Source organism: Triturus cristatus, chromosome 11 (genome assembly GCF_964204655.1).
Source record: "Triturus cristatus chromosome 11, aTriCri1.1, whole genome shotgun sequence".
NCBI classification, from domain to species: Eukaryota; Metazoa; Chordata; class Amphibia; order Caudata; family Salamandridae; genus Triturus; species Triturus cristatus.
This window is the reverse complement of record NC_140594.1, coordinates 297594137-297609071: the sequence shown is the minus strand read 5'-3', so window position 1 is coordinate 297609071 and position 14935 is coordinate 297594137. Positions and strand designations below refer to the sequence as shown.

Here is a 14935-nt window from a genome sequence, read left to right as displayed (position 1 = left end):
GGTGGCGCGCAGATACCCCCGCGGTAGGCGTTCCAGGGGCCCCATACCTTCACCCATGCCCCAGGCTTACCCCTCGCCACATACACCACCTTTTCTCGGAACATACACCAATCCATGTGTTCTTTCCAGGCCGACACCGCCGGGGGCCTCTGGGATCCCCACAGTTGAGCAATGTCACGCTTAGCTATCATATATCCCAGAGTCACCCATCGCGTCTGCGGAACCGAGTAGTCAGTTGGTTCCCACACATTCAGCAGGCATCTCCTCGCTTCAGGCAGCAGCGCAACATGCGTAACCACTCGCAGGACCTCATGCACACCACGCCAGAATCGCTCCACCTTCGGGCATTCCCACAAAATATGCAAAAAAGTCGCCAAAGCACCACACCCACGCTTACACAACCCATCCTCAGCATAGCCCATACGCAGAAGCCTTGGCCCCGTCATGTAAACCCGGTGGAGTATCTTAAGCTGGACGAAGCGAAGGCGAGCCGGTATGGCCACCTCCTTCGGAGAGGCCACCGCGGAAATCCAGTCTTCGTCGTCCAACTCCAGCCCGTCGGCAACCCAAGCCTCGCGGAGGCCAGTCAGCAGGCCCGAGCGGTCATTAATCAATTTTTTGTAAATAAGGGAGATCGTGCTGTCCGGAACGTGGCCATCCAGCACTCTATCCTCCAGGGGGGAAGACTCCGGGATGGAGGCGACGTCTGGGAAGACTGAGCCCAGCGCGTGACGGACCTGCAAGTACCGAAAGTATTCACTGCCCTGCAGCTGAAACTCCGTCTGCAACGTCTCGAATGTTTTAAATCCCCCTCTCGTCCAGAGGTCCCCCACTTTACTGATGCCGATCATGTCCCACTTCTCGAAGCCCTTCGAGGTCCACAGGGAGCCCAATCTCTCAGACGCGTACAACGGTGATGCCCGGGTCAAACGGTCCTTCCACCCCATAGCTGCGTTAGCCGCGTGCCATACTCGTACCATGACACGCGTAGGTCCCGTCAGGCGGGGGCCGGGCGCGCCAGAGTAGAGCGCTCGATTATAATCGCCACCGGGCAGGAGCATCTTGTCCATTTCAAATGCCGGGTTTAAGGCGGGCCCGTAAAGGCCATGATTAATTGCAGCCAGCTGGGAGGCCCAGTAATACCGTTTAATATCCGGGAGGGCAATCCCCCCGTCGTACCATGGGAGCGTCAACTTCGCCAGGGCAATACGCGGCCTCCCGTCCCAGAACAGGCGGCGCTGTAGACTCTCCACCTCACGGAAGTAGCGCGCCGGGACTAAATCCATAGTATTCTGGAGAGCGTACAGGAAGCGTGGCAACGACATCATCTTAAACAATGCCGCCCGGCCGAGCGGCGAAAGCGGCAGGCGCCGCCAGCGCGCGACGTCCTCCTTCAAGCGCTGGAGGGGGGGAAGCAAATTCCGCTCATAGCGGGCCTCCGGGTACAGAGTAATGTAAACCCCCAAGTACCGAAACCCCTGTGAGGCAATCTGGATCGGACAGCCCCGCGGGAGGACGGGAGCCTCCCCGGAAAGCACATACACACATGATTTAGCCCAGTTGATGACAAGGCCTGAATTGCGGCCGAATGAGCGCAAAACATCAACCAGGACAATCAATGATTTACGCGGGGAGGCTAGGTACAAAAGGATATCGTCAGCGTATAGGGACACGCGGTCCTCATATTCGGGGGTCCAACCGAGACCACGGATGGAAGGGTGCCACCGCAGCCACTCCGCCAGGGGTTCCAAAGCCAGCGCGAACAGGAGCGGCGACAAGGGACAGCCCTGTCGTGTGCCCCGTCCCAGCTCGAATGGGACCGATACTCTTCCATTCACCACCACCTGCGCCAATGGGCCCGAATACAACAATTTGACCCAGCTGATGAACCCCGGGCCAAATCCAAACTTCGCCAGCATGGCCCAGATGTATGGCCACTCGAGCGTGTCAAACGCCATGGTGGCGTCTAAGGACGCCAATATGGCCGGCTCCCGCACAAACGGGACACGCGCGAGCACCCCGTGCAAGCGCCGCAGATTAAGGGCCGTGTTGCGATGGGGAATAAAGCCGGACTGGTCTTGGTGGACCAGGTCGCCCACCACGCCGACCAGTCGGTTGGCTAGCACCTTGGCGAGGATTTTGGGCTCCGCATTCAAGAGCGAGATAGGCCGGTAGGATGTAACCCGGTCTCGAGGTCTCCCCTCCTTGTGGATCACCACGATTGTAGCCAGACGTTGGTCCGGCGGGAGGGAGCCCAGCGAGTGGGCCGCCAGGAACATCGCACGGAGGTGGGGTGCCAGTACATCCGGTCGCAGCTTATACAACTCGATAGGGATGCCGTTCGGGCCCATGGCCTTGCCGGATGCGACCGAGCGTATGGCAAGGGCAATTTCGTCGGCGGTAGGAGCGGCATCTAACGACACCCTGTCCTCCACCGAAAGGGAAGGCAGCGCGATATCCCTAAGCAGGGCATGGGAATCATCCTCCGAGCAGGGAGAAACCGGGGAATACACCTCGCGAAAATATTCCGCGAAACAAGAGACGATGTCTTCTGGCTCGGTGACAAGCACACCATCCATCCTCTCGATCAGCGGAACCACACGACTCGCTCTCTCCTTTTTATCCAACCATGCAAGCAGTTTACCAGCCTTATCACCCACATCATACAGTCGCCCCTGTTGCTCTCTATAGAGGCCCCTGGCCGCCTCCGTGACGAGGGCCCTGTAGGCCGCCTGCTTAAGTTGTAGGACATGTAGTGCAGCATCTGTCACCCCACCCTCTAGATCACCCTCCAATTCAGCGATTTCGGCCTCCACCCGGGTCACCTCCTCCTGCTCGCGCCTCCGGGCATGGGAAATAAAGGAGAGGGCCTCGCCTCTAAGAACTGTTTTGAAAGCTTCCCACAGGGAGATAGCCGAAGGGACGGACCCCACATTCTCATCGAAATACCGCTGCAAGGATTTAATCAAATCAGCGCGAATGGTGGGGTCGCCCAGGTACCAGGCATTGATTGGAGCTACTCTGCCCTCCCCCCTCGGGAAGACATCAACGTGCAACAGGAGCGGGGAGTGATCTGAAATACCCCGCGCCAAATGGCGCACCTCTCCTACCCTCCCAACATAGGCCGCAGGGACAAGGACATAATCAAGCCGTGAGAGGCTACCATGGGCACCCGAGTGGAAAGTGTACTGCAGCTGCGTGGGATGTTTTAAGCGCCAGCAGTCCACCAATCCCAGTGTGTCTAAGAAGCCGGACAGCCACGCCTGCGCCCGGGGGAGGTCCCTAGGGGGGTGACGATCCACGGTCCCAGAAACCACCGCATTGAAGTCCCCCCCCAATCACCAGAAGCCCCCCCGGAAGGTCAAGGAGGAGGCGCCCTAGGTCTGCAAAAGTCGTGGACTGTAACCCCGGTGGGACGTACACTGATACAAAGACAACTACTTTACCCTCCATTCTCCCCACTAAGACAGTGTAGCGTCCCCTCTCATCATGGCGCACCTCGTCTATTTCCAACGGGAGCGAGTTCTTCACCATGATGCCCACCCCCCGCGAGCCCGACGTGAAGCCCGAATGGGCCACCAAACGATAGCCACGCCGATTCATGGCACAAAAGGAATTACCAATAAGGTGTGTCTCCTGCAGAAAGACCACATCTGGCGAAAGTCGTTTCAAATACTGCAGGACCACACCTCGCTTAATCCTATCCCCCAGTCCGTTAACGTTCCAGGACAATAAAGTCAGGTCCCTACCCCCCATCACATACAGAAGCCATCATTCGTCCCCCGGAGAGCACCTTAAAAACACAAATACAATAAAGGGTTTGCCTTGCGGTAAAAACAAACAACACCCCACCCCAACCCACCCATCCCAACAGAACTCCCCCCTCCCTGCACCCCTGCATGAGCCCAAATAGCCCCCCCAAAGTGCAGTGTGCCTGTCGCCCCATGAATGATTAAACTAACTAGTCCCCCAGAGGAGGAGGGAGAGCCCCCAAGAGACCCCGTACCACCTCCACAGGAGGGAGACTTAACGAACAGTCAAAAATGACGACAATGTTGTCCAGAGCAAGGCCTACTATTAGTCCCTCAGTCGTGATCCGGCGAGCCCTCCCCTCCAACCGCGCCCCCCCCACCCCCCCGGCCCCGATCCCCGGGCAAGGAGTCCAACCAGTCCCCGGCTGCCTCGGGACGATCAAAAAAGTGCGTGCGGCCATCCACCTCCACCCGCAATTTAGCTGGAAAAAGCATCGCATACTTGAGGTTCAGGTCCCGTAGACGATGTTTGACTCCGAGAAAGCTCAGTCTCTGCTTCTGGACCGCTGGGGTGAAATCAGGATAGAAGTTCACATCCATATTGTCAAGTCTGACCGGCCCTTGTTGCCTAGAAGTCTGAAGGATAGCGTCTCTGTCCCGAAAGTTAAAAATCCGGGCAATGAGAGGCCGCGGAGGGGCTCCGGCCTTAGGTCTTCCTCCGGGAACCCTGTGGGCACGTTCCACCGCAAAGAGTTTACTCAGCCTCCGGGGCTGGAGATGGGTGAGAATCAGATCCTCCACAAACAGGTCCGCCGCCGCCTCCTCACGTCCCTCCGGCACCCCGACAATGCGGACATTGTTCCTCCGGGCCCGACCCTCGGAATCCTCCAGTCGACGATCCATCAGGGCGCTCGCCTGGCCGAGCCGGCGCACCTCCTTTTGGAGGGCCGCCACGTCCGCCGTAAGGCCCGAAGTGGTGTGGGCCAAAGAATCGACCCGGTCATTGGTCTTGGATAAATCGGCCCTCACCAGGCCAACATCCACGTGGACCGAGTCAATCTTTTGCGCCAGTGTGTCAAAGCGCTGGTCCACCGAGGCCTTCATCTCGGCGATAGCGCCCATAACATCTCGCAGGGTCAGATCCGCGGGCAGCGTAGGAGCATCAGTCGGGCCCTCAGGGGACCGATGCGGCACCTCGGGAGATCCCTTCTGGAGGGTGTAGCGGTCCATGCTGTTGGACTGGTGGGCCGCGCCACGGCGGGTCGATTTCACCTTTGCCCGGTCGCCATCTTGCTTTGTGGACATGGTTTCAGTCCCCAAATCGCGCCAATCACCTCGGGAAAGGCCGACAAACCAGTTCACGGGCTCCGGGGGGGGGCCACCACAGGTCCGCAGGACGGATCACAGCCAGCGGGCCAGCAGGGCACCCCAACGAGGCCACACCACCGCACACCGCCCCGCAACCCAACCTCGCCTAAGCAGCAAGGAGGGTGCAAAAGCGAAAGTGAAAGTGCGGGGTACGCGAGTCGCCCAGCCCTGCCCGCCGCTGTTGATCACTTTGTCTCCGGATCGCCCCGCAACTCCAATCCGGGGGGCCGGCGTGGAGAAGGCCGCAAACCTCAATCGGTGCTCCCGCCGGTGTCCGAGGTCCAATTTGGAAACGGAAAACGGGTGACACCTCAGCTCGGGCTCACCAACACAGTCCCCTCATCTAGGACAGGATATTTTCAGGATTTATGTAGGAGGTCACGGAGGTCCTCGGGAGCCTCGCACCTACGCGGCCATCTTGGTTGCGCGCTAGGCTCCTCCTGTTTTAGTATTTTTGTACATCTTCAGTCTTGATACATTCATGTTTGACAGTCTAGACAGGATCTATGTTTGTGAATTGATCCTGAAAAAGAAATACAAAAAGGCTGTATTTTAAGAATTATAATGAAATCTTGATAAATAAAAGTACAGGATATCATTAAATATGCAAAAAGAAAACTGAATATGGCACACTGCTAAAAAGTGCTCACAGTGATAGTTCAGATCGAAGACAATATTTCCCTAAATTGAGTTGTATATAAGGAATGAGGAACAATTGCTGAAAAGGGGAGTCGTTTTGGCAGAGACATTTCTGGGCCTCTGGAAGAGAAACAGATCATTTTGCTACTTAGGTTGACATTTCAATTCTGTTGCAATAGTTCATAAGTCATCATCATAACAATATATAATGGAGATCAATAAGGTGAAAGTCTCATCTTGATATCTGGAGATAGCATAATGCTTTCCCCTCAAAAGGGTGGAGAGTACCTAGAAGTCCATTTGCAATGGAAAAAGTGATACATATTTGGAATGGAGAAAACCATGTGTTTTGTGGTTTTTAGTCTGCAACATAATAGCACACTTCCTGGCCTGTTCTGGAATAGGCCTTCTCTGTCAAGGAGGTAGAAAAACAAGACTGTAACTAGACCTGCAGGTTAATAATTACTGAGGTCTAGTGGACATGAGTCCAGGTGCTGTAATTCAGAAAGACTGAGGTGGGCATACTGCTCTTCAATAGAGTATTGTATAATCTAATGTGGAAAAACATTTGTGTTGATTAGGACTAGAAATAGTACTTATTGGTAAAGGTGCGGTGGCCAAATTTGCTATCTCTCAGCCATCACTGCACGGTATGGTAAAAGGAATGGAAAATATTGTTGTCAACAACAAATGACATTCCAATTTCTAGAGCATCTGTCTAAGCTGGTCCATCAGCCTTGGGTTTGAATAGAGCCAGGATAGAGTGGGGAATTCCTGGCAGGGCAAACAGAAGCAGCAGATGTTCGGTACCCTTCTTTGACAACGGTTTGTGTCCTAAAGTGAGCAAGCAGCTCAAAGCCAATCCCTCACCCTTTAAGTACGAGGTGCGGTTGGCAATCTTGTATTATGTGGCATATCTGGTTGTGCATTCATGGTGTCTTCGCACCACCACGCCCTAAGTGACAGAGTTACTGGCAGAGCATACATCGGTAGGGGAGGCTTCCACCAAGTGCTGCAGAGAGCAGGAAGACAGTGAGAAGTACACGGAGGGCAAACACAACCAACCAAAATAATTTCCCTTCCTTAAGAACATTGTGAGGTCTAATGGTTCCTGGGGACACCTGTACAGACTGTGGGCCAGATGTACAACCATTTGCTTTTGCAATTCACAAATTGCGGAATATTGCGTGTCGCAATTTGCGAGTCGCAAAAGCAAATGTACTACAGTGTCAGAGACACTGTTAGCGATTCCCAATGGGGTCGCACAATACGAGGCTCATGAATATTAATGAGCCACTCGCAATTTGCTACCCCATTGGGAACGGCTGGTCCTCCCAGGGATGGTGGCCTGCTGGGCTTCGCAGACCTCCATGTCTGGGACTGCTTTTAAATAAAGCAGTTTTTTTAAAAAAAAATGCAGCTCGTTTTCCTAGCAGAAAAACGGGCTGTATTTAAAACAAGCATTGAAAATGCAATAGGTCTCGCCTTTGATTAAGTTAAAGCCATTTGGTTTGCTGATGGTATTGTATTCTAGCTTTGCATTAGTTGGTGTATATTTGTGATATGTGCATATATTTGCTCTCCCCTCACCCCTTTCGTCTGCCTCCTGCTATTGTAATCCTCACTATACAAAATTAACACACATACTATTCTCCTATTCATTCACCTCCTAAATCTGAAACACTGCTCTTTTCCTACTAACGCTATGCTTTAAACTACTACACAGCTAACAAATGAATTCTAACTACATACAACTACAACATATCACAAATATACACTAAATATACACTAAAATCTTGCTATTCTACAGTATACAAAAGGCTCTGCAAAAATCAGGTAATCAGAGTTGAGACTCAAGTGCACAGCTAATACTGTACTGCTAAGAATTTCTGCAGGGGTATTTCTGTGCACAAATACAGAAAAGAGTTGTCCATACATACAACTTTTTGGGGTACTTGAAATGCAAATATAAAAGGCATAACTGAGCTCTTAATCCACACTTAAAATGACTGTGGTAGTTTACTATAGGTGCAATTGACAAGTAAAGGTTGGCATAAACAACTGTAAGATACAAAAATGTACGACTGTGACTTTTTTTACGTTCTGCTTGACAAATTGTGCTTTAACAAATACTCGCCGACACACCTAGGCAAATGTAAAGCAATGTTATTTTTGTCCACCACAGAGAAAGTAGCAAAAAGACAAGCCTGTGTAGTTTCACATTTAGACCTGTATTCTCAGCATACAACTATGCAGAGGCTCTAATGAGCAAGGCAGGTGCTGAAGTCGATATTGCAGTTAAATTATTGTAAGGAAAGTCAAAAGCCATTTGTAGGAAATTTATCACTGTCCATACAGAATGTAAAGAAAAAAAGCCTATAACGATGTGAAAATATTTTTTCATCTGCCCTGGTGGGGAAAAATTCAGCGTACACACGTTCAAAATTGAAGTAGGATGCATGGAGCCTTATCATTAAAGTAACTATCATCGAAGGGAACAGATACAGTTTTGCTTTAACAGTGGACACAGTGTATGATATTTTAAGGCAAGTGAACAAACATAAAAAATGAAGACTTCACAGGAATGAGTGCTAAAGATGCCCATTTCAAAATCCATCATCGCTACCGGTTTGAAGGCTTGCGCTATTTCTTTCTAAAACTGAAGTGCTGCTATAAAGAACACAGTTGAAAATGATGCAAACAACGCGTTTAGATGTGTCTGAATGAATTAACATGGCTAGCCACAGGTCAGCTTTTTGTTGGCCTGACAATACAGAGGCTTGGACCATATTCACAATTGTCTTTGTCTCAAGTTGGAGTTTGTGGGGCCTGTGCAGAAGGGGTGCTATTAGTAACCCGCTCGCTTTCACATGTTCACATCAAAGCCGAGCCCCTCTGAAGAAGGACGGCGGAGCCGGGGAGGCGTTAACCACAATCGCTGTGTCTAGTTCAGAAAAATATCCTTCACCGAAGGAGTGCAAAATGGTTTTAGGTGCGTAGTTGAACGCAAGCAAGGACGTTGTTTGCAGGTGGTGTTTGTTTGCATCATTAACTGGATGTGCCGCACCATCAGTTCAGTTTCAGAAGCCAAGACGAATTTGAACACGTGAGAATGGTGGTCTTATGTTGTACAAATATCACATTAATTTCTTTATTTGGGGCTGTTTACACGTCAATATTTCAGTGAAAGAAATGTCTTCCCTAACAGTAAGGCCCTTGGTTGAGTTGCTTACAGAAATTAAAGCAGCAGCACGACGTTAATATCATGAACACTAATTTGTGCGTATTATAGAACTTTTTTCCCATGGTAGAAACACATCCTGGCAGCTTTTCTGGCCCTGAGGGGTGCCCGGGGGGACCATGTGCACCATTTCTGGAAGCGCGCCTGCCACAGGAGCCTTGCAGGAGTGTCCTGGCTGCCAACAGAAATAGGTGTGATCCTGAGCACCAGCGCTCGCCAGGAGACAGAAAGCAACGAGGAGACCGCTCAACAGCCTGTAATTTCGGACAAATCACTTAATTCCCCCACCCCCTCTGCCTGTCGAGTTTGTGCAATATAAAAAAAGGTTTGGAAACACTCAACGCCTTTCAGGGGATGCTAGTAAGCGGATGCTTACAACTATAATGCACTTGCTCTTAAATGTGGGAAATAAAGCAGGATTTCCCGCGTGTTTCAATTGCATGCTCGAATGAATATAGCAGCCCACGTCCCCTGTCCTTCATGGGCAGACAGACAACCACGCAGGACAAACTGCGGACTTCAGCAGTTCACAGCAGGTTCAGGGAAGCCCTGCAGCACAAGGCCACGCCGAGGACTTTCTGTAGCAAGTACATTCATTGAGTGCGCCTGATGCTCGCGCCGGAGCGTGTATCTGCACTTATATCAGTGAAAGCAAAACTTCCTTACAGCACACCACGGACGTGCACATCCTTCGCTTTCCTTGTACCTTTTAATGTAAAGCAGGGACTATCACATTTCAATAAAAAACAAGCGCTCGCCATTCCCGCTGTTTATTTTTGCATCCCGCTTTCACTTTAAAGTGAAAGCGAGTTGCAAAAATAAACACGCAGCGCCATGTCTCCTTTTGAGACGGCCCATCCGGACTGGATCGCAGGGCTTGTTGACATAACACGCCTCTTGCGATGAGAAACTGTTTCACGACAGCCGTGAAGCAGGAGAGCCAGTCCGGGTGGGCCGGCCCAAAAAGCCAAAGGGAGGCAACCTGGAAAGCTCATTTCCAATTGCAGGCCATCGTTTAGCATAAACAGTGACGCCAGCCAATGGAAATGAGGGGCGGGACTTCAAGCCTTCTTCTCAAAGTCCTCTCGCACAAAATCTCTCGTGGAGGCGGAGCAGTGCTTTGCGCTGCAACGCACACGAGACCTAAAAAAAAAAAATGAAACGTTTTTTCCGTTTGCGAATGCTTCACCACCTACTTGAAGTAGGTGGTAAATTGCGACTTTTGCAACCGCAATTGCGGTCGCAAAACAGTCATAGATAGGGCTCAGACTCGCTATTAGGAAGGGACGCCCTTGAAACGCCCCTGCCTAATAGCGAGTCGCAAATGCTAATTAGCGATTCTCAAATAACTTGTGACTCGCTAATTAGGGTTTGTTCATGGCCATTAGGTATTTTTGCATGCGCAAGCGGGTTGCAAACCCATTTGTGCATGCAAAAATACGTCGTACATCTGGCCCTGTGAGTTGTAACACCAGTATTTGTAGTACAGATACTTACCAGGACACTGGCACTGATGGTGACTACACGCACTACCCCTCATTTTACCATGATGACAGATGGCAGTGATGGTGACTGCTGGTACATAAAGGTGCTGATGGTGACTGTGGGTACTCTGCACATGCCCTTGATGCAATACCATTGAGGTGAGCCACTGTAAGGTCCAATCATTTTAATAAAAAAAATGCTATAGTGGAGGAGAAACTGCTGGCTAAACCAATGCCTGTTTAAAACATATTTAAGTCTCTCTGTCCACCAGTTGTACACAGCAATAAAAATGGAAAACAACTTCTTTCCCTGCATGTAGTCTTTGTTTAAAAACCTCAAAATACAGAAACGAGACTTTCTGTTGAGGTTGACTCCATGCTTTCAGTCATGATCGTTTAGGCATTTTGACAGCATAGGGCTTTAAAAAAGCAGGTTTTTTGTAAGGAAGCTTAACGAGCTGAAGATATGTGCAAGTGTTAATAGTACAAAGCTAATGTCTTCAAGCGAGTCTATTGTTTTATTTGATATGGCAACCCAACCCTCTAAAACCCTACATATGTGAGTGTACAAATACGATGAAGTGAATGTTGAACTAATTGTAATAGTTGCAACTCCTTGTTCATCAACGAAAAATAAGTATGGGTAAATACGGTTAAAACAAGAAAAAAATACAGCTTGATAAAAATACAGATGGATCGTTTTTTTTTAAAGGTATTCAACTTGGAGCCCTACGTGCCATCTAAGTACCTGTACTTAGTGTCATGTTAAGGATTTTGGGGACCTCTGGCAAGGTGTTTTGGGGACCACTATATGGAACAAATTTGAATTGTATTACCCATTCCCTTTAACAGGGTAACTAAAACAGTTTAAATATGTCTTGCCTGGGACTGCAAAACCCCTTCAACTACACTGAGTAGAGAGAAAGAGTGTGAGAGGAACATGTAGACAGAGAGGGGGAGAAGTTTAGAGGGAGAAAGAGAATAGACAGAGGTATACTAGAGAGAAAGTTCACTTTCCCAGGGAGGCCCTTTGAAGTTGGGGGCCTTGGCAATTGGCCACACCTTAAAACGTCTGTCTGCAGTCTCATTTAGGGGATCTCACGTGTAACACCAGTGAGAGGAAGGAGTGTAGTAGTTCCTGAAGTGTGAGGTGAAAGCATTGGCAGAGGATGAAGAATATTGAGTAATATTTATTGCGAGGCACTTCTGTATTGTTTGCTAACACCCAATTCAATCATCATGCTTACTGGTTGTTTACTGTAGTTATCGAGATACTAAGGGACACATTTACCAAACGATTTCTACAACTAAAGTATAACGCATTGCTCACTGGCTTCTTGTTCACTGTCCCATTCCCAACCCACTGTTTATCCCTTGCCTCACAGTGCTTAGAGGCAGTGCCCTCTCGACAATGAGGCCCAAAGGAGGTGAGGCAAATTATGCAGCTACGCTCTGCTTGCAGCCCCGTTCAGGGTTGGTGCTTAATTATGTGTGACCACAGTCCTGTCACTGTACCCTCTTCTATGTAGGTTTCTTCGCATCTTTATATGGGAAGCAAGCCAGATTTAATTCACGCTTGTGTCAGAGTATAAATGTTGATTCACTAAAGAGGAACTCTGGTCAGAAGCTTTTTTAATGATTGAAGCGGAGCCTACGGGCTAGTAAGTGGAATCCTTTTTGGTTTGGTTTGGTAATTACCTCAAAAGAAACTCCATATTGTTTATGACGGTCACCAAGACAAAAGACAGGATATCTACTTTGAAGGCTGTGATTCCTATCAGCTTTAAGTAGTACATATTAACCCCAAATTAGCTTACACGTTTCATCTAAAACTAATGTCTGATGTAGAGCACATAACAGAACACGCACCATCCTGAAAACTGGAACCCCACATTTTAATTGGTGACTTTCCTGAAGGAACATCAATACTATTTTTGTTTAAAACATTTTATGGAGTTGTTTTCCTTGATAAAACACAACTTTTATAGCAACATTATAAATGAAGTCGACAAGCAGTTGCAATACACACATATTACAGATGTGGCAATTACGAAGCTGATCTTAAAGTAAGTTTTACCCTATCAAATGCTTTAAAAACATGCATGCAACTTGTTCCATTAGATGAGCGAGAGCGCTACAAATATTTTACTGCCTTTCTGCACTCCAACTTTGACCACTTGTGGAACATGGGCAACATTTTGTTCAACATGCACTCTAGTGCTGCTACCCGCTGGCCCACTACACAATTAGTCTTGCACTAGAACCAACCCTGAGCTCTGTTCTGTAAATTAAATGAGTTCCTTTGATGTACAGTATTCACAAGCTTTGTGACTTGTTTTGTTTCCTAGGAAAGTTGTGAAAGCAACAGGAGGAAAAGCCCAAAGCTCGTGACCCTACAGCTCTAGCCATGGCGACAGAGGTGGCACCTCCAGCTCCGCAGGTGATAAAATCACTGTCCCGCCCTTCTCTGCGTTCTGCAGCATCGCTGGCCCATTCAACCTCGCAGTCAGCGACATCACTGGCCGGCTCTCCTGTGCAGTCTGCAGCCTTATTGGCTCGCTCCACTTCTCAGTCAACAGCATCTCTTGTTGGCTCCGGTCAGCAGTCTACAGCATCACTAGCTGACTTAGCTCCACGGTCTGCAACGTCTGTCACCCACTCTGCTCCGCAGTCTGCAGTGGCACTGGCTAGCCCTGCTTTGCAATCGATGGCATCATTGACCCGCTCCCAGCCACAGTCTGCAGCGTCACTGGCTGGTCCTGACCTCCAGTCACCAGATTCTCCAGCCAAATCTGCCCCACAGTCAGCAGCATCACTGACCCACCCTTCAACTGACCTAGACCACAGTAAGTCCAAGGAAGAAATTAAACCATCTCCGCCCAAAGACGAGTCTCTGAAGATCGAGGATCTTCCACGCAAAAAACTAACTACTATTGAAACCCAGCGGGTTGTTGCTGTTATGGACGAGACCATCAAAGGTGTGGAGCTGGTGAGCCTTTTCTTGTACACGGCTAAGAATCTGGACCGGTTTGGTGTTGTGCTAGGGTGTGAACTTTTTGGTGTTATCAGGGAGCACCAACGGTTGCAAGATAACATGCTCTCTTTCCTCAGTCGCATGGATAATGAGGAGGCTGAGGAACAGGATTTCCTAGAAGAGGTGAAAGGAGTAGGGATCTTCTGGCAAATGGAGGAACGCGGCGGTGACAAACTCTCTCTGCTTCAACAGGCCATTAGCAGCTCAGTTAAGAACACTCTGAGATTGTTTCGTGCCAACCACGCTGCGGCAGAGGCCATCCGAGCAGAGGTCCATGCCAGGTCTGCTTCCATCAAAGATCTCATCCAGGCTCTTTGGGAGCTTCGAGGTTTCCTATTTCAAAAGCTTCTCACAAGTCCACAAGAGGAAAACGATCAGATACATCACTTGAATGAGCTCATCAAGAAGGAACAAAAGAATGCTGACAAGATTAAGGTGCTCGAGGCAGATGTGGATGCAGCCATTAAAGACCGGGATGGAGAGGTAATGCGTGGAAATCTTTTGGTTTGGGTGAATAGCAATTAGGGGTGTTAGGCAAATTGTTTAAATTGTGAAGGCCAGAAACTTAAATGGGTCAATATGTGGAATCCCTGGGCTCATATGTTATAACTTATTTATTTTTTAGATTATTTCATGATGAACATCACCACAACACCTCAAAGTCTGCAATAGCCACTCTGCTCAGGCTTTACCTCCCACAATGCCATGAGCATTGGATACGTTTTCCATGATCCCCCAGCACCGTCTCCTGACATATCAAGCAGGCTGACTCTCAGTGTACGGCTGATCCAAATACAAGTTCAAAATGGTGCTACTCACATTTGTTCATAGCCTTGCCCCCCACCCTTATTTGTTCATGACTGTCTCCCTTTACATCACTACAGAGCTGGCTTCAGTTCTGGTGGCACCCAGTGCAACCTCCTTTGACGTCGCTTCCACGAATTCCCTAATTTCCACCCTCCTAAAGTCCCCCTCATCTCCCCATAGTCCCCCTCCGACGTGTATTTAATTTCTTTTATAGTGTTACTCATCGCAATGAAGGGTTTAAGAACACTTTATATCACACGTATTTGTATAGTAGGCAGAGACAATGACTCCTATAGGCTTGAAAAACAATGTATAGGACATGTTACTTAAGACAATGAGGACAACGAGGTGTAGGAGTCACATGTCATCCATGCTGGTAGGCATTATATGTTACAAGTGCTTGGTCTGGAGAAACAAAACTAGGGGTGGGATTTCAAATGTAACACAGTGTTTGGGGTTGTCATTACTAATAGTAATGTATTACTATCCAAAGGAATCCTTTGTAGCAACCTTAGAAACGAAAGATTTGGGAAAACAGTAGACTTCTAAGCCCAGCCTTGCACTTTGCATGCTGCTGCTTGATTCTGGCTCATAGCTCACTGTGCTATAT

General features: G+C 49.1%; 1 protein-coding gene across 2 annotated transcripts in view; it reads left to right on the top strand.

The window, feature by feature from the left end:
• Positions 1-14935, top strand: part of DRC10 (dynein regulatory complex subunit 10) — a 178023-nt gene that overhangs the window by 40200 nt on the left and 122888 nt on the right. For both annotated transcript variants that reach the window (XM_085633762.1, XM_085633761.1), the window contains one exon: positions 12833-14001. In XM_085633762.1, coding sequence (XP_085489888.1) covers positions 12892-14001 — 1110 coding nt within the window. In that variant the 5' untranslated portion in view covers positions 12833-12891. The remainder of the gene's footprint in view (positions 1-12832; positions 14002-14935) is intronic.